This window comes from Lacerta agilis, chromosome 6 (genome assembly GCF_009819535.1).
Source record: "Lacerta agilis isolate rLacAgi1 chromosome 6, rLacAgi1.pri, whole genome shotgun sequence".
Taxonomy (NCBI): domain Eukaryota; kingdom Metazoa; phylum Chordata; class Lepidosauria; order Squamata; family Lacertidae; genus Lacerta; species Lacerta agilis.
Window position 1 is genome coordinate 33035053 of NC_046317.1, and position 25596 is coordinate 33060648.

The window sequence follows — 25596 nt, forward strand, 5'->3', positions numbered from 1 at the left end:
AGCTACAGTGAACAGATTACCTGCTCAATAGAAGTGACTAACTTAAAAAAGTTGGCAGTTAGATATTCAACTAAATATTTTCTATATACTACGGATGACTAGAAAACTTCAGGCTATATGAAGAAAAAGCAAGATATAATAGCAGGGTATCTGACACAAAGGCTGTCTTGCATATCCCTTAGATATGCTACATACTACAAAAGGAAGAATTAACTCACATTAGAGATAAAGGAAAAAAAGAGGATACTGTATATATTTTAATTCCATAGATTTCTATAATACACTCACATTTGAGTACGCCATACCTTTTAGGGTCAGGGTCTTTTACTCACATAAACAATATGTAAAATATATATATATATATATAGAAAATGTTATATGAAGGTATCTATACAATGGAAAGTTAACAATATTACATTAAAACTCTTCGACAAGGCTTCTTGTCACCTTTATCCTAGCGTAAAGTGATTCACTTGGGATGGGGGAGTGCTAACTTATGGAGCCTTAAGTGAGGAGTGTTTGACCAAGAAACAGAACTTGGAGTTGCAGTGGATAGCTGGATGAAAATGTCAATGCAGTGTGTGGCACATCTGAAAAAGTCCAATTCTATCTTAGGGCTCATTAGGAAACTTGGTTGCCTTTAAAAGGACAAATTAATGAAAGATTGAGCCATCAATGGTTACTATCTAAAATGGTTATGATGGCTGTGTACTACCTATATCAGGGGTCCCCAAACTAAGGCCTGGGGGCCGGATGCAGCCCAATCTCCTTCTACATGCGGCCCGCGGACGGTCTGGGAATCAGCGTGTTTTTACATGAGTAGAATGTGTCCTTTTATTTAAAATGCATCTCTGGGTTATTTGTGGGGCCTGCCTGGTGTTTTTACATGAGTAGAAGGTGTGCTTTTATTTAAAATGCATCTCTGGGTTATTTGCGGGGCATAAGAATTTGTTCTTTTTTTTTTCCAAAATATAGTCCGGCCCCGCACAAGGTCTGAGGGACAGTGAACAAATGCAGTACTACAGAAGAATGAAGCTAGGGAGAGGCTGCAAGAGGACTGAGATGCTAAATTGAGGGGGACAAGTTAGCATGTATTGGCTTGGTTAGGTTTAGGATTGATTTGAGCCAATATTGATTTTAGTAGCAGTGTTATTTTTTTTGTTCTTATGGATAACTTTTTTAAATAAGGAGTTTTTTCTGGAACATCTTTTCAAAACTATTGACCTTAAGTAACATTTGTGTTTGTTTTGCTTTAAATGTCTATGAAGCCTTATACCTCAAGACACACAATTGTCTTGCTGCTCTACCCAGCATAGAGACCCTATGTGAGTGTTAGCTTAATTTCTTTAAATTGATGGCACATTGTTCCAATCCAGCAATATACATTTGGCTGGTGCCTACAATGTGGACTGGCCTCCCCAAAGAGTTGCTCCTACTTTTTAAAAAAGGGTTTCAAAATGAGTTACGTTTCTGCAGACATTCTTAAAGCTATAGCCTTTAAGCATTTCTACCTTATTGCTGCTTTTTAACCAAAATGGATTGTTTTGTTTGATATATTATCTTCTTATTGTCAACTGCATTTTGTTGTGAACCACCTCAATATAGAGAGAGAGCTGGACCATCAAGAAGGCTGATCGCCGAAGAATTGATGCTTTTGAATTATGGTGCTGGAGGAGACTCTTGAGAGTCCCATGGACTGCAAGAAGATCAAACCTATCCATTCTCAAGGAAATCGGCCCTGAGTGCTCACTAGAAGGACAGATCCTGAAGTTGAGGCTCCAGTACTTTGGCCACCTCATGAGAAGAGAAGACTCCCTGGAAAAGACCCTGATGTTGGGAAAGATGGAGGGCACAAGGAGAAGGGGACGACAAAGGATGAGATGGTTGGACAGTATTCTCGAAGCTACTAACATGAGTTTGGCCAAACTGCGGGAGGCAGTGAATGATAGGCGTGCCTGGCGTGCTCTGGTCCATGGGGTCACGAAGAGTTGGACACGACTGAACGACTGAACAACAACAACCTCAATATAAAAAGTCAGTACACAAATTATAGGTATATATATAACAAAAACAAAACTGCCACTATTTCATGTTTGCTATAATGTTCTTACACATTCACAAATATCTGACTGCCAGAAAATGAAAGTAATCAATAAGAAATAGCCAACTGGCAGGAGGAATACGTATTAAGAAACCATTTATTCAGATCTTTCAAGACTTTAAAAATGATTACTTCACTAATTATGATAATTTCAAATCAATCTTGGCTCCAAAACAGAAAAGGACAACAGTAAAAAGATGGATTCAACTACAGTGTAAGTTCCACAGGGTCTATTATAATAGATGGAGACCGGGGTGAGGGTGGGGGAAACAAGAAAGTAAAAAATGAACAGCTAGCCTTTAGCAATATATCATTGCTAACTGTAAAAATACAAATATTGACTGAATATGTAAACTTAAAGGCACTAATAATTCAGATGTGAACTTCAAATAAAAGGATAGGCTACTAATATACATTTATGCTGATATTACAACAAAATGACGCAAAGAACTGAGATCCTGGATCACCAAAAATAGAAACTGGCATGAAGCTTTTGTACTAAGAATGTAGCCCCTTGGCCTCTCAACAAACATTAACCTTAAAATAGGCAGTTCTGCCAATGCCTCAAGGCTGTGAAAAGATGTACATATGATGAATGCTATATATTCTAAGTGAAGGCAGAGGTACAAATGCAAATGAGAACCTTGCCCTTTTAACTACACTCCCAGAGGCTTAGTAAGAGCCATGGACAAACAAGTAACCCTGTGGAAAAAATAGCAATTATTATGCTCTTTATAAAAACATAGTGATTTACTTATTTTTAACTGACTGACTCTTTAGAAAAGGCAAACTGAAAAAAAATCCTATGTATGAACATTGCTTTGAATATATACTTCCCATTAACATACTTGGCTTCAACAAAACAAACAACAAAGCATAACTTCCCCAACCCCAAGAGGTAATTCTTCCAATTCTAGCTTCTAATACCATAAATATCTGGCCATGTTAGCTAGGCAAATAAATTTACACTGTTCTGGAGTTTTCAATCTGGTACCAAACTTCCAATTCCTGCTGAAAAGCTGACGGCATTGACATTAAACATATTACTTGGGACTTGAAAGGTGGGAAGAACAGCAATTACAGAGCACCAATTACAGGAGCATCACAACTGAACATGGTAACATTTGAAACAGTGTGAAATTGGTTGTTCAAGAGAGTCCCGAAGGAAGAACTTTGTTTCAAATGAAGTAATGTTAAGGTTTTCTTGCCCTTAGTTGAGATTTGCCTCTTGGGTATACAAATATACACATCCATTTAAGTTGCATGCTGTCAACGTATCTTCTCTTGAATTTCAGCTGATTTTGGAAAATTGTAGTCTTGGACATGTTGACTTAATGGCTTGTATCTCAGAGAAGGTGACAATAGCAGATGGAATGTGCCAAGGTCACCTACTGGATACTCTCAGTGATGTAATTAGAAATAACATCTTTCCTACCCACTCTGATGCATACAATATTTTATTAACTTTAAAAATGAAAGGTTCTCCTAATAATTTAGTTGTTCTGTCTCCCATTACTATGCAAACAATGTGCAATGTATCCAATTCAGCAGTATTTTTGCAAGAGCTATAAAGCTAACCCTTCTATCTTCCAAGGATTCTTACTTTTTCAAAGCTTCCCTTGCCTGAAACATACACATCTGTATACAGTACTGAATTTCTCAGCATATGTAGGCATGTATTATTTTCACACATCCTACATTCACCTCTCCACAGGACCAGTGCTACCAATAGGAAGATTAGCAAATGGCTATTTGGGCACTGGATGCTGAGGTTGGGGAGCAATTCATCCCAAGTTGTCCCCCCCCCCGGTAACCATTTGCATTGTCCAAAGTCAGCACTGCAATGATAGCAACACTGGCTGGCAGCCTCATCCTGCTGTTGCCTTCTATCAATGTGGCACCTACAGCACCATTAAGGCCTACAACCAAGTGAGCAAGCCGAGAGGTAGCTAGCAAGCAAAGGACTTACATTTCAGTGGGCATCACATATGCATTTGCATTGTTTTTCTCACATGACACCTGCTGCCACTGGTGAAGCTGCTCTCAAGTACAGTTGGGGATGCTGTCCCATTGCCAGTGCTGAAATAAGATTTAACTGCCAAATTGGTCAACTGCTCTAGATGGAACTGGGAGGGGTGGCCCTGTTCTTTGCCTGAAGCAGCAAAATGTATTGGGCCAGCCTCTTCAAAATTATAAAAGTATGTTCAAGATACATTGAAATAGTTATGAATTTGTCTCTTAACAAGGTTCTCTCAAATGATAGTTCATGTTTAATCAAACAAAAAAACTGATTCTGGTTTAAAATTTAACTACATTAACACTGAGTTTCTTACGAGTAGCAGCTTGAGAACATCACGCTTAATTTGTTGACATACGGTTCTTGTTCCAGAGCTTTATTCACTGCCTTCTGTTCCTAAAAGTTAATCTAAAGTGCTAAATAAAATTTTAAAATAACAGTACTATATTCTACAAGACAGTTGGGAAAATGGGAGAGTAACAACACAATCTTTCTCTCTCTCAGACACTGACACTGACACACACACACACACACACACACACACATCATCATCATCATCTTGCTGATCAACTCTTGCATTTAATCATTGTTCCACTTTATCATCTCCCCTGTAAACACCATGGGGTCTGTATGCCAGCACATTTATAGGCTTTATTCCAAACTGAAGATGGAAATTGGAGCAGTACAAACCATGGCTAGCACCTGGCCTGTCACTGAACTGGAAGACAGAGATTGCAATCACTAGAATGTTATCTATATTTGACAGAGATGTAGGGGTGGCATCCAACAAAGTTTGTTCATTTATTTATTTTACTTTCATTTCATTTCATTATTATTTATGAATTGCTTCCCATGAAGATCCCAGGGTGATTAAACAATAAAAACTTCTGTCCCAATTCAGATACAGACTAGGACAAGGCTTGCTGAAAAATGAAGGTCTACAGTAGGCACCAAAAAGGCAATAGATAAGGCATTTGTCTGAAGTTCCAAAAGGGTAAATGCTGCCACAAGAAAGGTATTAAGTCATTATAATACTTTGCTATAAAAGGATGTTGAAATGGACTATATTTCGGCTGTACAACACCACTATCCATAATTCACTTGCTCCTGTTGATTTTCTCAGTCTGTGATAAAGCGTCTTGTTGGCTGTGCCTTTAGCGTGATGGGTCACTGCTAAAACAACTGCAAATAGCCACATCTCTAGTTACTTGTGAAGTCAAGTGCAATATAGTGTAATGGTGGCAGGGAAATTAATACTGCAACCCTTAATGCTGTTGTATGAAAGTAAACCCCACTAAACCATTGGATTTATTTCTAAGGAATTAGGCATAGGATAAGATGCGGTTTTATACCTAGAGAAAATAGAAAAGCAAGCCTTCATAGTTTATGTTAATCAAACACTTTGAATTCCCAGGGTATTTTAGAATGCATCCTGAAAATTACTGTGAGGCAACTTAAACCATGGGTATCGCATAAATGGAGACACTTGCAAGTTTTTTTCTATCTGTACTGATACAAACAGGTCTTGACGATGCTTTTGCTGGGTGTGCAGTTTTTATAAGCGATAGAGTTACGATCTCCCTCATACAAATTTTATTAGCTGCAATCTGGGAATAACAGCAACTTCACTCGTCTATCTATCTTAGCAAGATATCTGAAAATCTTAGTGACTATACAGCAAGCATGAGCAGTTTTAAAAGCATGAATTTCAGAGCTAGCTCAATCTACAATATATGCCTTGTTTGAACTGCTCATGCTTGCTGCCTGTATTCCATTCAAATAAAAAAAGACATCTGCAGCAAAGAGTGTGATCAGAACTGCTGCACAGAATAGGACTGCTGAATTTGTTTTATTTCTATATCCTTCTCCAGTGGCCATCAAAGAGTAACTCAAGAAACATCTCATCCTTGGGGAAGAAGAGAGATTCTAGATTCTGGTAATTTAGCTGAGCTGTCCCCCTGTAACTGCCACCACAGGGCCATTCAAGGGTCATCTTGTCCTTAGGGGAGGTAAGATTTGGCTTTCAAAAAAGGTTCTTTTTCTTTTTAAGTTGTCTTGGCTGTTTTATTATATACTTGCTATTGATGGTTGTGGGTTGTTTTTTTTTTTTAAGAAGTAAACCATTTTGTGGATTTGCCTAAAAAGCAGTATATAAATAACTAAATAAATAAAAATCTGAGAAACCAAATTTGGTTAAAGAACTGCTTAAAACAGATAGCCTTGAATTTTCAAAATGATGGCACTACAACCATTTATGCTGCTTATGCCAAAATATGGCTTCAGGAAACTATGAAACTGCTGCAAGGATGAATAATACATCCTGTATGTGTTCAGCAATCCTATGTCAAACATATCAAATTTCAGACATCCTATGATTTTCTTTTTCAACACAACAAGTAGAGGGACGGCTGCTACCTGACCATCACATGGACAAGTCTGAGTAAAGGTTAGTGTGAAAGATTTTTAATAATTCTGAGGACACCATTTTAAAAATCAGTTTATAAGTTCTATAATTTGCACTAAAATACAATTTACTAAGGTGCAATTGCAGAGTTACTTTCACATATATGAAACAGTTATTTTACTATTACTGTAATATGAAGGATTTCCTCCCTACACGCCCCCCCCAAAAGTATAGGTCACTATAACAGCTTCATGTGAAGTGGGTTTTAATCATTTTTATTACAAAAAGTAAAAATACTGTTTGTTGTTCTTTTAAAGGGAGTTTAGTAGAAATTAAAATTTACTACAAATTTAGATTTGATTTTAAAACATGCTAATAAAATGGCATCCATGGGAAATATAATGTGAAGGTGTGCTTAAGTAGACATATAGTTCACCCATACATATATGAGTGCACAAGTCAAAACCATGCTTCTTAAGACAATGGAAAAGGGGTCCTAAGGCAAAATGCACCTTGAAGTTGGGTGGGAAAGAATTGAATAGTAGCATGTGGCTGGATTTGCTGTGATTTTAAACAAAATAGAAGAGTCACAGTGGAAACGGCAAATAACGGTTTGGTGATGATGTCATGGAGACGCTCTTTAAAAAAATGAGTAACAAAGCATGGCAATTCCAAAGCAGCTCCTAACAGAGCCACAGTGTAGTTCCTGTAGACAACAGAGTGACTAACAGAGTCCATTTCCCATTTACACATGGTTATGCATGCTCTTAATCCTTATTGGGTTAAGCAGCCCTCAAATCCAGAAGCATGTGAAATCAAAGGTTTAAAATGCATGTGCTCTGACACCTCTGGCTGCTTCAACTAGTTTTAGGGAACAAATTACCAGTTCATGACTTCAGCAGTCATGTTCCCATGTAATGATGTAATTCTACCTTACAAATCACATTGTGAATCATGATACAAAAAGAGAACTATAGGTATTTAACCTTGGTATCATCTTCTTCACTATACATAATCTGAACACAGAGTGAGGAACAGATTTGTTCAAATGCATAGCTGCACAGATAAACCAGAGTTGCATCAGATATTATTTCAATTTGAAGAATTTAGAACAAGTAGGGGAATTGCCTGGAATGAGACACAATTTGAATAATCTAAATGGTGTGCTAATATTATCCTTATCACCATATTACTTAACAATTAGGTAAGTGCTACAGAAACATCATATCAACGTTACTTGCAAAACCAATATATGTAAATAGTTGAAAACCATCTTGTTCTTACCCAGAGTTTCCATCATTTTTTGCTCCTAATATCGAGTAGAAATAAGTTGTGAACCTGTAGACAAAAACAAACATACCAATGCACTAACATCAGACAGTGCCCTGGAAAACCGAACTACAGAAATGAGTGCAAGCTCTTTTAGTGGCACTGAGCCAGGGTGCACATTCTGAGAGTATTTTATTATCTGTGCTTAATTAGTTTGGGACTGTGTTCTGATCAAAGTGAGAGAATGAGGCCATAAAATACAGTCCCTTATTTTGTGGATAAAAGCATGGATGTCATCACTTAAAGCATGCAAGAAATCCAATTAAAAAGATTTTCAATCTTTCCTAGCAAAAGTAAAACAAATTAACTCTATTCCATCCAGATTTATAAAGCAGATATTAAATGACAGATAATTCACATTAGAGAGTTACATTCATGTTGGTCCTAAACAATGAAGATTTCTATGATTGAAAAAAATAGAAATTTCTTTCTTGCCCCTTTCAGTTCTCTTTTCCCTTGTTTTCTTTTACCCATGCAAGTATGGCAATGCTGCAATTCTATACACAAGTACATGTAAGTCAGAGAAGGAGAATCTGTGCCCCTCTAGCCCCAGCCAGCAGGGCCAATAGCTAGGGAATATGGGAGTTGAAGTAAACCCTCCCAAGTGTTAGTACTTACTTCTGAGTAAGCATTTTTAGGATTGTATGTTCATTTGAAGGACTACTTCATTTGAGATTTACTTCCTGTTCCCACACATTCGAGCTGCCAAACTTAATTTTCAGAATTCTGTGTTCTGTTCTGTTTCGTTGGCATCTCAAGAGACAATGAGGGGTGCCTCTGGGGGTGAAGTCAAACTGCTATGTTAGTAGCAGCAAAGTGTATGGCGCAAGCTTGTGTATGGAGCTCCTGGGCTGCCCAGATGACAAGACCTCCCTTTCAGTCTCGTGGAAATGGTCCGAAGGAAAGCAGAGCAATACATTTGGCACCAGCTTGGCTGCAGGAGTTGCCAGGAGGAGGCATACAAGGCACCATCCAACCATCTTAGGGACTTCACTGCAGATCTGTGTAGGGTTTACTCCTTAGCCTCTTCTTCTACTGAAGATATCCCACAATGCAGTGGAGGTTTAGGTTCAGCACCTTCTCTTAGAGTAGCTACCTTCCCAGGTTGACGAGCCCCATCTACCCCTCACTTCCCCCTACAGCATGTGCAGAACCAGTCTTATTGACCACTAGACCCACTATTAGTCTCAATCTACCAGAGCCTGTCTTCACATGCATGGGAAGTGCCTAATTCATTGAGGATCTAAGACCTATCAGTGCTGTCGCATGCTGACAGCTTCTAGGAGCTACAAGTGAGAGCTGAGTGCAGGGTGGGGACCAAAGGTGGACAAACTACCCTAGAAGGAGCATGACATGTCACCAACCAGTGGTACTCCCTCCTCCCTAACACACACAAGCAACATTGTCAGATCCAATTCTCAAGAAGTCATGAAAGGCTTGTACTGCAAGCATGTTAAGGACTGGGTTAAATTGCAGTGGCTTTCAAGGATTAGCATACATATGAGGAAGCTATAGGTTGTTAGGAGATGACTTGTCCTAGTACTGACCTGATCCTAGGCTGAAAGTGCAATAAACCTTTGTGTAATTTTCTCCCTTGTTTCTCTTTCTACTATCTCTATGATTCATAAGTGAAATGATCATATTGAAGGTTGAGCGATTGAATTTAATGTAATGTGAAATAGCCCATACCAGCCTTTTAATGTGAGAACATTAAGCTTAAGCCTTGCACTGAAATCAGTAGCACTTAATTTTTTTTATTTTGTCAGGATTGTACTCATAGTTTTGATAGCTAGTTGAGAGATATGTTGATAAAACAGTCAAATAAAAATACACTTTGAATGACATGCAAATCTGAACTTCTGACTACTCCATTTGTATTGACCTAGTTTCTTTCAGTTGTAAAAATCCCCTTGAAACCAAGTCATCTGAATAGAATATTTATTTTTGCTTTCTCTGACCTGCAACACCTGCCTGTGTTGTATAAGTAGACTCTTGAGAAGATGTGAAGAGTATTACTCTCATTTGTTCCACTTGGAAATAAATTTGTGTTTTGATGTTCAGCCTTGTGGGTTAGATGCTAATCTGGAACAGTCCTGAAAACTACATCAATTTACTGCTGCTGTATTTTCCGCACAAGGTTAGATATGTTGAAACACTGTAAGCATTGCAACTGGATTTAAGTCTGAATTTTAATATATTGCAAGAGTTTTACAGTTTTAAAATAATATATATTAGGACCCCCTTTGAGAGCCCCTGAAATGGCACAATGTTGGTTAATAAATACAGCACTGTCTATTTATGAGAACTCCGAGGCTCTCCTCCTTCCCATATGCCAAATCATGTATATATGATGTGCATCAGAAGTATTTATGATATTCATAAAGAAAATGGAAATAATAAAGTGAAAGGGGAAGAAAGTTTAATAAGTAAATTACTATGCAACAGTTTCCAAGGAAGTTGACACAAGCTCCAGGAATTTGCCAGCAGCATCAACATAAAACAATAAGTCCAAAGGATAAGGACATAAGCTAGCAGGTAACTTATACCAATTTCTCTAGGGCAATCATATGGCCTATTCTCTAAAACAGCACATTTCTTTGTACTCAAGAAGTACACCCTTTTCTCCACTTGACTGAAGCTTACATCTTCCTATGCAGCCCAATCTACAAGTTCCAAACAAGCACAAATACCTCTCCAGTAATGAAACTCCTGGGTGCATAAACAAACTCTGATGAGCACTAAACTATTAATACAGTAATTGATAATATAGACCTACTTTACTTGCTTCAGCAGCTGTGACAGAGGGCCACTTCACCCAGAACAAATATCACTTGTAATTACATGTACTATGACCTTAGTCACAACAGGTATCGGTTTCCTAGTACACTATTTTAGAAAAGAAATATTCCATCATACTCTACCTAAACTTAGTTGCGAGCTGTGCTACCTGGCAAGTGTTTAGTAATCCAATAAATTCCAAGATTTTCAAGAATAGTAGTTGATTAAGATTTTTCATAAACAGTAACAATAACTAAAACAAAACAAAGGATAAAATTTATAGCTGGCAAGCTAAAAAATCACAACTGTTTTGAAAAAAAAACAGGTATATTGCCTCCCTTAAGGAAAAGAAAGGAATCTAATTAATAAAATCATGTCCCTGTTCTTAGTGTCTTGGCCTGTAGTAAATTACTGTGAGGCAAGGAAATCGGTCTCCTTTTTTCAATAAGTAGGGACATAAGGAATTTTTTAATGAAAGTTGACTAAGCAAAGAGGGGCGTGTGTGTGTGTGCTTACAAATTATGTTGAAAGAGATGTAAAGGTTTTTTTAAAAAAACAAACACATTTTTTTTAAAAGTCTACTTTAAATTAGTTTATTAGTATATTTGCAGGAATACTCTAAAAGCTCAAACAGACATCTTAAAATATCATGGAAAAAGCTAAATATGAAAGTCCCTTTGACACTAAATTTAAGCCTAATAAAAATAGCACTTCCAATTGATACATGCTATCAGTTTGCTTATTACGGAATGAGCAAGATTTTACAACATTTTAACTAGTTTATATTTATACTTCTATGTAATATAGTAACTCATGAAATTTGAATAGTTTATTTTAAAACAGAGCATATTTACAAATTTTGAGTTGTATCCATTGCTGCTATTCCATTCAGTCAACAGACTTTTGCTTGCACAACAGAACTTCACCCTCCTCTCCCCCTGCAACCCCCACACATTAAAAAATCTGCTCCAGAGGGTTGGGGGATCCTCTGGAGCAGATTTAGGAGGGAGGACTCCTATTGCATAAACTGTGCAATTTCACAATCCCAGAAGAACTAGTTTACCTACTGCTATTCTAATACCCTAATAAATTTTGCCCTTTGGCATATCAGATACTTCTAATATATATATATATTCTCTCTCTCTCTGCACTATTATTGTCTTTACTGATGTTTTCATACCAGAAGTAACAAAGCAACTAGCAGTTAAGCCCCAGAAGTTTAGGTGAGGGGATTAATTTTATTATAGGACTAAAGCCCAGAGTTTCAAAAAGAGAAAAACTATCAACAAAAGTTCTTTTTCTTAACGCAACTATTATGTTACTTCCTTTTCTCAATAGGACTATTATGTTGCTTCTTTTAAGTCCATCTGAGAAAAAAACAGAACATTAAAGTAGGAACTGCTGCTAGATGTGGCCTGGTTTTATGACTGGTCTTATCCTTGGGAAAATGCTGGTCCATACTGCTACAGCGAGGCTGATTTTGCCACACTTCTTGCATCTGGGGTAGAGACATACAATTTAGGAGTATGTGTGTGCATCCTGACACATGGGGCACCATACACTGCCCATCAACAAAAGGCAGGAGCTGGCCTATATATAGCAGCCTAACTCTCTGCACTTTCCGCTTCTCCTAGCACAGGGGCACCAGCTAGTCCTGCTATTTGATACCAGTATGGGAGTAGCTGATAGCTTTATTGGCTAGTGGGGGGGGGGTTGTGTTTTTTCACATACTCCATACTGGGAAATTGGTTTTGGCTGATTCAAACAATCAGTTTGAACAATGATTCAACAGATTTGCATTTGCTTGTTTGGCTAATACTACTAAAAGAATGTTTTGGTCATGTAGACTGGAGTCTGGGCAAAATTTCTGATCCTTGTTAAGTCCTGTTTGCTTTCCAATGGCTTCAAATGATACTGTGTCTACATTCATGTTTGCTTGCTTGTTGAAGATCATTTAATTAATAAATGTCCTTTGTACTCAATAGATACATCATGTCTTCACTCTGGTGGGAAGGCAAAGTCTCTCTGTTAGGAATGAGGCAACACCTGCCTCAGTTGCAGATTTAATGGCCTACTGTAGTCATATTCTAGATCAGAGGTCAGCAACCTCCGGCCCATGGGCCGGATGCGGCCCATGAAGACCATTTTACCGGCCCACAAGCCGCCCACAAACCGAGCTGCTCGCACAGTGCGGGGACTTGCCGAGTGGTGCCAGAAATGGCATCTGCACACGCGCAGATATCAGAAACCGCGTCTGCGCATGTCCAGACGCCAAAAATCACTTCTGCGCAGGCACAATTTTTGGCGTCTGGGCATGCGCAGAAGCGATTTACGGCGCTGCGGACATGCGCAGACGTGATTTCCAGCATCACGCTGCACATGTCCGGCCCATGGACAATCTCCATGGGATTGATCCGGCCTATGGCCGGTAAACCTTGCTGACCCCTGTTCTAGATACCTATGTGAGCAAGTTACAGAGGAAAGGGATGGAAAGATACCTCAGCACAGCAGACTACTTTCGGGGCTATCCCCAAGTTCTCATTATCATCATGATGCAATCCTAACAGTATTGGACCTGCATCAAAAATATGTGTAGGTAGAGATAATAGGTTGGATTCAGACTAAGTTACCAGCACTTAGGTCCCAATGAACTCACCATGAAAATTTAGTAATGACTTAATTCACATTGATTCCAATAGGAGTTAAGCACAACGAACAGACCAACCCATGCTCAGTGCAGTTGTAATATCCCAAATAAATGCCGCAATGTTTTTGATTCTGTACAACACAGCATCAGTACATTATTGCTACAAATCCAGCTCCATTTTTCACATTATCAGTTTTATAATTTGCCTCTAAAATTTGGATCTCATCCCTTTTCTTTCTTACCCTTCAGCTTCTTTTGTTTTCTGCAACTAACTGTCAAAATTTTAGCTAACCACGGAATTTAAATTGTGAGATTACGAAGTATGTTAGCCCATTTACTTCAGTGTTTGCTGCACATTGTAACATTACAGAACAACTTTATAGATCTTAAATCTTTGCAAAGACAGTGGATCACCTTGTGAAGAAATAAAACCTTTAAACTGTCCTAGAGTGCTTGCAGTTAAAAGCCACACAATTCAAATGTCAAAAAGGTATAACACTAAAACATTATATACCCCCAGGTTACAGAGCAGATTTAAGTTTGCACAAACTCAGTGCCATAAAACCCCCAAAACAATCAGATTCTGCTGCAGTTTATTTCCTATCTAAGAGTATGCTCACATTAGAGAGAGGGTGGGGATATCTTCCCCCAGCACACACGAACTTTTTGGTTTCCCTGCCCCAGCAACCCCACTAGAACTCCTATTTATTACACTGTCATCTGTGCTTGCATGCTTATGTATGCCTACAAAACAGCTGTTAGGGTATGTTCACATTGCTGCTTACTCAGCATCCTGCTTTCCCATCGGTCTGAAGCTGGTTTGAGGAGGGAAATACACCAAACAGCAGTATTTGTCAAGAAACCACAGGATCAATATGAATTGTCACTAACGTCATATGAATGCAACTTCAAAAATTAGAAGTGGGAGTGAACTGGATGTGGAGTGAGTAACAAGTCGTAATATGAATATATTCTGTTTCCTAAATAGCTATCCAAACCTTGCTAGTGCTGCAGATCAGAAGTTAATTACAGTGGTACCTCAGGTTACATATGCTTCAGGTTACATACACTTCAGGTTACAGACTCTGCTAACCCAGAAATAATACCTCAGGTTAAGAACTTTGCTTCAGGGTGAGAACAAAAATCGTGCAGGTTAAGAACAATTTCAGGTTAAGAACAGACCTCCGGAACGAATTAAGTTATTAACCAGAGGTACCAGTGTAACTCAAGTGCAGACTCTGTGAGGAAGTATGCAAAATTAATTCAAAATTTATAATTGCCACTGTGTGCTTGATAGTCATGTTTATTGGGGAGTGAATCTACCATATAAGGACTGTCAAAAATAATCCCATTTAAAACTCTAGTGTGGGATCAAATTAGTTGATATGGAAATTTGTTCTGTTCTCTAACACCCACAAGTCCCAGAACATTAGTCTGAAGTGCTGGCATGAATAAGAACCATTTGTCAAATATGAAAATTCACAAGGTTGTCAAGTGTTTTTATATTGAACAATTCAGAGGTGTCTTTTTAAAAGTTTTGCATTGCAGTGAAGAGCAGTACTTTAATATGAAAATGCACATAACATCAGATGGTTTCTAGCTGCAAAGAAAAATCCAACATAATAGCCTAAACTGAAATACTAAGAGTTGCATGTCATTTTATACTGACCCACTAAACATACAAAATAATTTAAATTCCAAAACATGAAACAATCAGTGAAGGAGAAACATAGAAAAATATATGAACATAATTTAGAGTGATTATCTTAGCAATGTTGTTCCTGCATGTTTACTCTGTCTAGGATACTTTAACTGACTGAATCTGGACTTTATGGACCACTCTACACAAAACATAATCAAAATGACCCTTTATAGGTTAGTCTGGAGATAGAAAATAAATAAATAAATAAATAAATAAATAAAGAGAAAAGGAAAGAAAAAAGAAACCTCTTTTAGTACGTATTTAATTACAACATTAAAAATTACTTGCCACAACCTCAACAATTTTAAATAAATTTGACTTCCATGTATGCCTAGTTATTGATTATAAAATATATCAACTGTGCATTCTAAGACCATTTACGGGGAATTGTTTGCATTGTCTGTGTAGAGAGGTCCCATCTCTTTACATCACTTTACTTGTTCTACTTGGTTAAGGCTTTGAGGAAACCAGAAAATCTTACATTTTGATTCTTTCTTACTATGGTGCTGGAATTCTATCTTTCAGGCTAAGCTATATGTGAAGTTAAGTTGCATGTACCTTTCCTCTGTTGCTTTCTTTTCTTATAAAGCGCAACAGTGGAGGCTGTGACTGCAATGAAAGTTCAGCCTGTGGTGTGCCGAAGGGGGCTTTTTCACCCTTTTCACAAATAGATTGGTTCTTTGCATATACCTGTGTATATATATATTTAAATCCCTTTTTATCTATCACCTTTTATGTATTTAAGACTTTGGGGCATTTGCCACATTTTTGGAGATGATAAGAATTGTTAAGAAAGCTTAAAGGTCCTGCTTAAATTTTTAGATGAAAAGGCAAAATAAAGATAAATTGAGAGAATTCAACCTTGAATGCTGCCTTTTATAGAAACAAGGAATTCACAAAGAATGGACAGCAAACACACAAAACAGAAAACTGCGATGGTAAACATGCAATATCTTACGACAAACTGTGACAGACTGGAACATTAGAACTATAGGCACATCTCTGTCTTCTAGTGGACATTTCCAGATATTGCCTTTCAGCAAGCTGCTTAAGGACCAATAAAGAGTATTTTGTCAAAAGAAAGGCATCCATTTACTTCACAGAGCTTTGAATTAAGCCATTAATCAGTCTATGTTTCCCATCTGTAAAGTGCCTTCCAGTAAGATTGTGCAATCAGCAGCGAGGCACGGATTACAGCACCCTGTCTCCTTACTGACAGAATATTGAATTCTTAGCACCCTGTCAAATGGTCATATTTCTTAAAAGGCTCAAACTGAGAGTTATAGCACTTATACGTTTATTCCTTTCACTTGTTTCTTTTAAAGTGCAAATCCTAACTCCAGCAGACATGGTTAGGATTGAGCTGTAAATCAGTATTTCAGACTACAGTGTTGCAGAATATAACAGGCAGCTTGCTAGTTCTTTATTCTACTCATTATTTACTTACCGGGTACTTCTTCATAGTGGTTTCAGGGGAAATCAGCAAAAATTCATGGAAGGAGAATGAATGAAGGACAATCACCACGACACTGTATTTCACAAGCATGTAACAGCACATACTTAAATCCATCCACAGAACATCACCACCAAATAATCCAGTCAAAGTGAGAAATGTAGAATGGAATGGTAGTGCATATCAAAGATTTTGCTGATTTCAAAATGTAAGTTATTACTGTGCACCAGTTTTAATGTTCTGGAAAACAAAAGAACTCCAGGGAGTTTGGAGTCTACCAGTGATTTTCAAAACTTTTATGACGTTTTGCATCACATCAGCTTAGCTGCCTAAGTACAGTGGAACCTCTACTTACGGACATAATCCGTTCCGGAGGTTTGTGCACTGGTCGAAATGGGATGGTGGAAGAGACGTCTTGTGCACATGCGCATTCGGCAGTAGTGCACTTCTGCGCAGACGGAGGCAGCCGCTTCTGCACATGCGCGAATCGCAGCAAACTCAGTGTTTACTTCCGGGTTTGCCACAGACGCAACTTGGAACGTCTGCAAGACGAGGCGGATGTAAGTCGAGGTTCCACCACTGTACCAGTGAACATTATGCAGAGGATTCTGCACACTCAGGTCACATGGGATACTAGGCAAGTCTGTTGTGCTTCACCGTTTTCCTCTGTAAACTAAGAGTACACATTGTAAGGCACAACAGATAGTCGTGGGGAATCTCACTTTAGGGGAAGTTTAACAGCCATTTAACTCTTACCACTGAGATACTGCCTAATAATCTTATAATAAACAACAATTCATACATTTAGAGCCACTATACCATATGAGCTAAGAAACCATGTCCAAAATCTAAAGCACCATTCACACGAGAGTCCAAACACTCTTTAAATAACATATTACGTATGTTGCTGGAACTTTCTACTTCAGGATTCCCCCCCCCCCACCATATACCCCCGTCACAAGAATTATATAATCTTTGTTGCAATTTAAATAATTTCTTTCAGGGCCTTTCCTGAATATTTACAACGAACAACTGTTTCCTCTATATGCCTGGGTGTCATTTAAGTATTTTTTTGATAACTTTTTATTTTATTTTCTCAAGGTTAACAGTACTTATTTATTTCAGACTTTCTTTCGGACGTTCTTTCAGTACTTATTTCTTTCGGGACATGATTTCTACACTATTTACCACGTGCACAACTTTCCTATGAAAGATTCATGGGATGCTTCAGTAACCCTGCTTCTGAATTGAGCCTTTCCTTTACCATAAGTGTGTGGAGAGTGGAATTTTTCTTTACAAAATCAGATCCAGAGTTCTTTAGTGCTCCAACATCCAAATGGAGCTACTGCATTTGCAATAAGTCCCCCTGTTTCAGCCAATAAAACTGACTCATTAATGCAAATAACCATATATATGGATCTGTGCTTCTATTGAAATGACTGATTGGTAACTGCTGTATGTTAATTAACTGCATTAGAACATAATGCTAAACCAAGGTTTACCACCGTGTTGGGCAACTTTTTTCTATGTAGGACATTGACCAACAGGAGAAGTTAGTTAGGAGAAGTTGCCAGCTGTGATGTGATTTACTTTTACAGAACCAAGTTTCCATGTAAAGCTGCTGTTTAGAAACCAATGAGATTGCTACATGTCCACTGTTACAAATTAATGCATATATATACTTTGCCTCATGATGCTGTGAAAGACTGCTGACTGAAGATCTGAGAATCTTCATGGTTTATTGCTTTTCAATTAAAAAGATAACATACAGAGTTAAACAGATTTAGAAAAACTGTAATAAAGAACATACTGTGTTCTATCTAGAAAAGAAAAAAAATGAAGGCAAATTCTAGATTTAAAAGGAACCCCCTTAACAGTTCCTTTTAAAGATAAGCTATAAAGCCTGGCTTTCCATGCATAAATTATACCTGCTTTGCTCCTCCCCACTCACACTGGAAGTGTTACATGATCTCAACAAGGGATCCTCTCCCAGCTAACAGACCTCTGTAGCAAAGAATCCATACCATACATTATATCCATTAAACAAACAAACAAAAACAAAAAACTTCAGACAGGTTATACACATCCTGCAATATTGCTAATGTTCACTGAATACACACACACAAAATCAACAGGCTTGAAGGAACCCAAAGGCTTACACAAATATAATAAATCTTTAGTGGGTGTGGGGGAATCCTAATGAGAGAAAAAACTGAGTGGGCATAGAATGCTGATTGATTGTTGAGGATGGGGACATAAAACTAAGTGGGAGGAGGAATTGAATGAAATATTGTGAAGTAGGATATGTCTGAATGAACAGGAAAACTCCACATGTAATACTGAAGGTCACCTTGTTACTGACTAATCAACAACTCCCAATCTTTCATTTAGCTAGTGTTAGATACCACTAAATGAAGGTTTCAAAGTAATCATCATTTAACTTTATACCACCAAAATACTACTAGTTCAATCAGAGATGAAACCAAGTACATGTACCACCTAGAATCTAGATCAGGGGTCAGCAACCTTTTTCAGGCATGGTGGGCTAGACTATATTTTTTTGGGGGGGAGAATGAATTCCTATGCCCCACAAGTAACCCAGAGATGCATTTTAAATAAAAGCACACATTCTACTCATGTGAAAACCAGGCAGGCCCCACAAGTAACCCAGAGATGCATTTTCAATAAAAGCACAATTCTACTCATGTAAAAACACGCTGATTCCCGGACCATCCATGGGCCTGAGGTTGCCTACCCCTGATCTAGATCAAATGCCCTCAATCACGATGTCACTTGAGAGTGAACAAATGTCAGCTTGGCTTTCTGGCTAGCCATTATTTGTGATTATTAAGTTGAGGGATGGAGTATTCACTTACTTACACTGCACTTCTGAGAAGGTAAACAACAGAACAACTTTCTGCTGTTGTTTTGGAGGGGACCTTTACTGATTCTTACATCCCTGAAATCACATCACAAATGAAAGTACTGCAAAATGAATGTGTATTGTGAAACTTCTGTGCACCAAAGAGCCATGACGCTTGTGGATTGATAGAGATCAGACTCTGACCAATCTCTTGATAAACTAGCATTCTCTTATTGGAAAATAACATGAAAAAACAATTTACTATCAAAATCTGCATTCTTCTTTAATCACGGAGTTAGATAAGATCTAATCTGAAATAACTGAAAATGTGTTCATTTTATCTCTTGTCTATACAGGGAAATGTGCTTTGGTCGCTATAAACAGGTACTCAGGTCCTCCTTGCAGGCTTCCCACAGACATCTGGTGAAAACAGGATGAGGGATTAGATGGGGCTTTTATCTGATCCGGCAGGGCTCTTATGTCCTCTCAAATTTATACAGATCTACCACATACTTACTTTAAAGCAAGCATTCTAGTTTTGGTGGAAGAGAACTACAGTTTTAAAAAGCATGACTCTCCTCAATGTGCTTTCCTCAAACTTTTTAAAAATAGAAGTGTGAAGTCATCTTAATCTAAAAGCTACATTAAAATTCAGGAAAAATAGGTCAGCTTCCCCCCCCACCCCCAAAGCAGGTATAATTCTATTCAGAACAAGCATTCTGTACAGTTAAGTTTGCTCAGTGTAGTATATAATGTAGTGTTGTCATTTCTTTAAGAAGGTGCTGCTTTCGTGCTAAAAAAAATATCCACTGCAATATTTGATGAACAGAGAGAGAGGAGTGCGTGTTGTCATGGTAAGCCTGAATCTCTTGTTGAATACTGGAATAAATTGATGCATAGAACCAACACCCATATAACTTGCCAGCACAAGTTACTACGTTTTTTCTACACTTAACACTAACAAAAACTTGTTAAATATAACTGTGATTCAAAGTGCATCCTTCCTTGCATTTCAACTGCCCACAACACCTTACCCTAATAGAAACAAGAATAGAATTTTCTGTTGAGCTCTGTTTAGGTGAAAATGTCAGAGGCCAAGTACAAAGCATGAAAATGTTACCATGGTGACATTATAAATACCCAAGATAGGTTTATTCTTATCTCCCTCATATCAGGAAGTTATGTTTTAACAGGCCTTTATAATATAAGTGGTCCAGAGTTATCAATGTTTTGAAAGAATGGCTCATTCTTTCAAAAGAGAAAAATCTGATTCAACTCACACCAATAGTAAAAGGAAAAAAATCTTCTAAATCTAAAGGGGCTTGTGTTACAGTTAGCTAGCTAGTGACCACTAGGAGAGCAATCATAAAAGGCATACCATTCATTCCTATTGAATCAATCTAGCATTTGATCAGTGATTTCAACACATCTGCACTGGAATCAGACCCAAAGAGTTGATTCCAACTTGAATTTCATGCATTTTCCTGTCATATCAAGCACTGATGGGTGCCCATTTAAGGCAGGGACTAACTTCCACCTTCACATCTAATTAGAAAGACTAATGAAGAAAGAAATGTATTTCCACAGAGAATGAAAGAAGAGGGTTAGGAGAAAAGACATACAGGGCCCTATCCCTTTCAATACTAAAACTTGTCCAGAGGGAGAGGAACAAGAAAGAAGGTGGGATATAGATATAGATATAGATATGACACAGCAAGCTTTAACATACATTTTAAAATACGTATAAAGTGAGTATTTTATAGCAAAGTTAAGAAAATCTAAACTTTGTTTTCTTGCAATAACTACAGTTCCCGTATCTTTATCATGTGTTGGTGTTTTCATGCAGATTGCCTTCAAACAAGATGCAACACCAGCCTGATTAACCACAATATTTAGGAACCCAACTACAGTTCAGGGTATGGTATATAATGGATAGTCAACATGGTACCCTACAAATGTTCTTGGATTACAGCTCCCATCATCCTGACCATAAGCCATGCTGGCTGGGGTTATCAGGAGTTGGAGTCCAGTAACAAATGAAGGGCACCACACTGGATATCTCTGGTCTATAAGCTAGCTATGCAGATGAAACATTACTACAAAACATGGTTGTGCTATCTTCAAGCCAAGGTAATCAGTTGAGGAATCATTTCTTTGACCGCTAAACATTAGCCTACACAGAAACTGTTCCTGTTTCTCTGGTCAAACAGATGGTGAAGATGTTGGTAGCATGGGGGGAAACAGCAAATTTCCCAGGAGACTTGCAAAATTCAAGGCCTGAAGATTTTTTTTAAGTGTTGCAAATATTTAAATATTTTCATATTATCTTTTAAGGCAATAATAAACTTGAATGGAAGAACACTGGGCTCTATTCAATGTTATGTTTGCTAGCGCAAGGACTCTCGGGTTTTAATGTTTCACAACAAAGAAATTCCAACAACTGTGCTAGCAGAAACTCGTTGTGTAACAGGTGTGCAGTCTATTGTGCGATGAAGTTATCAGCAACCTGCTTATGCATTATCCTGTACAATAAAACATTTCACCAGTGAAACAACTATGTTGTGAAATAGCTTCAACTTGTAGAAACACAAGATACAACCCATTATTTCATTCTTATCCAACATGGGTATGACTAAATTTCAAGAATTATTAAAATGAGTAGCTGCTGGAATTTGGAACTTAAGTTACAAGGCCTTAGTAAGCCTTAATTAGAAACAAATACATGCTAATTACAACATTTTCCCTAATTGGGGTACCATCTTCCATACTCTTTGTAGTGCACATTCATTCACATTTTTAAATTTAGAAAAATATTTCATGAGTTAAAAACTGGGAATCATTTCTTCTATTTTCAAAATTCAAGACTGAATGTGGTTTATGTAGCAAAAAATGGTGCCAACCATGCACAAGAGGGAGTGGGGAGGTCAAGGAGAATGTCAAGATTTATAAAGTCTTTATTTTTAAAATCCTAAGAGATGGTAAAGCAAGCCCAAAGCAGCCTAATGAGGACTGAGCATGCCCAGTGTGCACAATTCAACTAAACTTTACATAATGGCAGGCACATTGTGGGCGTTTAATGAATAGGCATGGCTAAGAAGGAGCAGCAAAGTAAAGTTGGGTTACAGACATCTCTTTCACATAGATACCAAAAAAGGAAAGCCATTCTGAGTCACAACCACGGGGAAGAAGAGGGTGGAGGAAGCGGGCTCTTGGTGGGTTGAAATAGATGGGTATTTTAAATGTCTCTAGTCACACCGAACAAAGAATATGAATATTTTTAATAACAGGACCACCACAGTATTGATATAAAATAACGCCAATTGAGTTTCCCTATTTTTAAAACTAAAAGAACTATGATGCCCACACATAATTGCAGAGCAATTTCCACTGGGGACAGTCTGAACTGCATTAAAATCAATGCAATTCTAGCTATCGACCCTTCCATTTTGTATCCACACCACACTCTTTTGGTGGCTGAAATGAGAAAGCCCCAATTGTGCTATTATCTGTAGACAATGAAAAAAGAGATTAGTGTTCTGGTGTGTGTGTGTGTGTTTCAATTGCCCCTGAAATTACGAGATCTAACAGACTAATCCTCTTATCTGTTTATGTATCTAAAAATCTTCACAATATGTTGTGAAGCCATAAGGTTAGCCTGTCCTCTCCAGCACTCACAAATGAGCCTGAATCTTGCAGAAACATAATATGCTGCAAGGGCCCAGCACCACAGGATGGCTCACACTGACTATGGACTAGCTGGTGCTAAGGCACAACAGCCTCCAAGAGCTTTGGGCTCTGCTCACTGCACTGCCAGAGGGACATTGTGGGAAAGCAAGTGAAAGCAGTGGTGGTTGCCTCTGCCCACCCACCTTCTCTTTCCATGGACAGCACAGCACTAAAAACTGGAGCTAGCAGGGCTGCCTAAAGATAGTGTACAAACCAAAAAAGACTGCTACCTCCATTCACTTGTTCATCTCTCAGGGAGGACTGGGCCCTATGGCACTGTCAACAGAGAAAGGTCTCCAACTAACTTGCCCTCGCTTGGGTCAGTGCAACTGTGTCCAATACCCACCACCGCTGCAACCAGAGGGAGTGTAGGTGCGCAACTGGACAGAGGCAGCTGCTCATGAAAGGAGCAATAATTTCTGCCCCTGTCCTTCTGCTCACTCACCTTTGCAGCAAGTAGGGATTGGATGTAGGGAGCCCAGTACTCATTTCTGCACTGTCCAGAGTGGAGAGCAACCAAGAGGCAATAGCAACTTTCCCTGATTCACTTGTTCTGCGAAGCTGCGATGTGTCCAATCATTCCCCATCATATCACTCCAATTGTTGCACCCAAAGAGAAAGAGAGTGAGCAGGCAGAGCCTCCCAGGGTTTGAGAGAGGCCAACTAAGCAACCAGAAGTAATGGCAACAACCCCTTGCGGTCATCACTTACCTAGTCCTTTCTGCCATGCTCCTAAGATTGAGGGGAACATGATTCCACAATCCTACAAGGAACAGCTTCTCCTCTTTTCCTTGCCCTCCATCTGCAGGCAGCATGGCAGAGAATATTGGGCCCAGCACAGGTTCCCAAAATGAATGAGCAGAAGCAGTCACCACTACCTTTACTCCTTAACCCTCTAGAATGTTGCCTGATCACCTCTGCTATGCTTGTGCAACCCAGAGGGAAAGTGCAGGTGAGTGGATGTGATATGAGATGGCTGGTTCAATGCACGAGCAATTCACTCTTCTCCACTTGCATACCTCTCCTCTCCCTCTGGAAGCTATAGTGGCAGACATTAGGTAGCAACATGGGTTCCTTTCCACAGAGAAAAACTATGCCCTAGCAGTCACATCTTCCTACTTGTTCACACCCTCTCCTGGCAAGATGGGGAGTATTGTACTTACAGTGTGGTGAGAAACACACACACACACACACACACACACCACAAAGGGGCCCTCCATAGCCTGCAACCAGCCGTACATGCTGCAAATTTTCCTGTGCATAAATGCCAAGTGGGAGCTTCTGCTGCTCTAACCAGCGAACAGCTTCAGCCACCTTGATCCTTTCCCCATACACCCCGCCCCCTCCAAATCTACACGTCTTTTAAGCGGAGGTGGGGGAGAAGGGGAATCTCAAAGCTAGGTAGGAGGATAATATAGCTTCTTTGCAGCTCTGCTTTCTCCCCTTAGCAACCACTGCATTTCAACCGATTACCAACAGCAGCAGCACCCTCGGGCGCTTCCATCACTCCATGGCTCACCCGCCGCCCCCGAACCGCCACCCGCCCCCAAACGGAGGCAACACCCAGCAGCATTTTTTTTTTCCTTTTTGAGGGGGAACGGGGAAGAGCATGAAGCCACAAAGAGCTACTTCCTCCAGCTTGAATCCCGGCTTGCCCATGCAGGGAGCCGGAGCGTGCAGCGCTTGCACTGCTAACACGCCCCTACAGCAGGCAACCGTAGGAGGAGGAGCCCCTTCCCCAAGAAAAAGGACGCAGCCCACTGCTCCAAACATGCACATTGCAGGGAGGGGAATCTCCCCATTAGCCTTTCCGCTGCCTGCAAATAATAACGGTGGCGTCAGTGATTCCCATAAAGATATCGGGAGGTTATGGGTTTAAAAAAAAAAAAAAGTGGGAAGAAAGGTTAAGGTAGAAGGATAGCGATTCCCCTCCCTTTTTTTATTGCTCCCCCCCTTTACTAGACCACGATGCGGATACCATTCAGGTGAGCATCTTGCATCTCCCACCCCACCCCACTCCACGGAGGTCTGGAGAACAGGTACCTTGTCAGCTGAAGTCTCTCCGTTTGCCAGTCCCCCAAGGCAACCACCCAAAAGGCAAGCTCTTCATCCAGTCAATCCTTTAGGACCGAGGCGGCGTGCAAAGAAAGAAAGAAAGAAGGGGGGGGTCCCTGCCGGCGCCGCCACTACAGCCGCGGAGGCAGCGATGCAAATAAATCGGTAGGGATGTAGGGAGGGGGCGCCTCGAACCAGCCCCTTTCCCCGGCGCATCTGCCGGAGCGGCGCACAGAAGCGAGACTCCACAAGGGCACGCGCGCAGGAGGGCTGCCTCACATCGCCGCGGCGGCGGCTGGCCACGAGGAGCCCTCTGACTCCCCCCTCTGCTCCTCCGCCGATGAGAAAAGGGTCGGAGGGCAAAAACACACAAAAAAGATAACCCGAGTGTGTGTGTGTGTGACTGTCAAGGCCTCCTCCTCCTCCTCAGCTTCAGGCGACGGCTTCGCTCCTTCTCTCCATTCACAGGTGTAATAATGGTTGCAGAGGAGAGAGGACGAGGAGGGGGGAAAGAAAGGGAA

The 25596-nt window shown here is 39.5% G+C and overlaps 1 protein-coding gene across 13 annotated transcripts in view; it reads right to left on the bottom strand.

Annotated features, from left to right (window-relative positions):
• LRRC7 (leucine rich repeat containing 7) overlaps positions 1 to 25192 on the bottom strand; it is a 163312-nt gene extending 138120 nt beyond the window's left edge. For 8 of the 13 annotated variants that reach the window (XM_033151838.1, XM_033151829.1, XM_033151831.1 and 5 more), the window contains exons 1-2: positions 25064 to 25186; positions 7807 to 7860 (exon numbers count right to left, since the gene is read on the bottom strand). In XM_033151838.1, the coding sequence (XP_033007729.1) occupies positions 7807 to 7822 (16 nt within the window). In that variant the 5' untranslated portion in view covers positions 7823 to 7860; positions 25064 to 25186. Of the gene's footprint in view, positions 1 to 7806; positions 7861 to 25063 lie in introns of all 13 variants that reach the window. The other 5 variants (XR_004426820.1, XM_033151835.1, XM_033151836.1 and 2 more) reach the window with 2 other exon arrangements.
• Between the last annotated feature and the right edge of the window lie 404 nt (positions 25193 to 25596).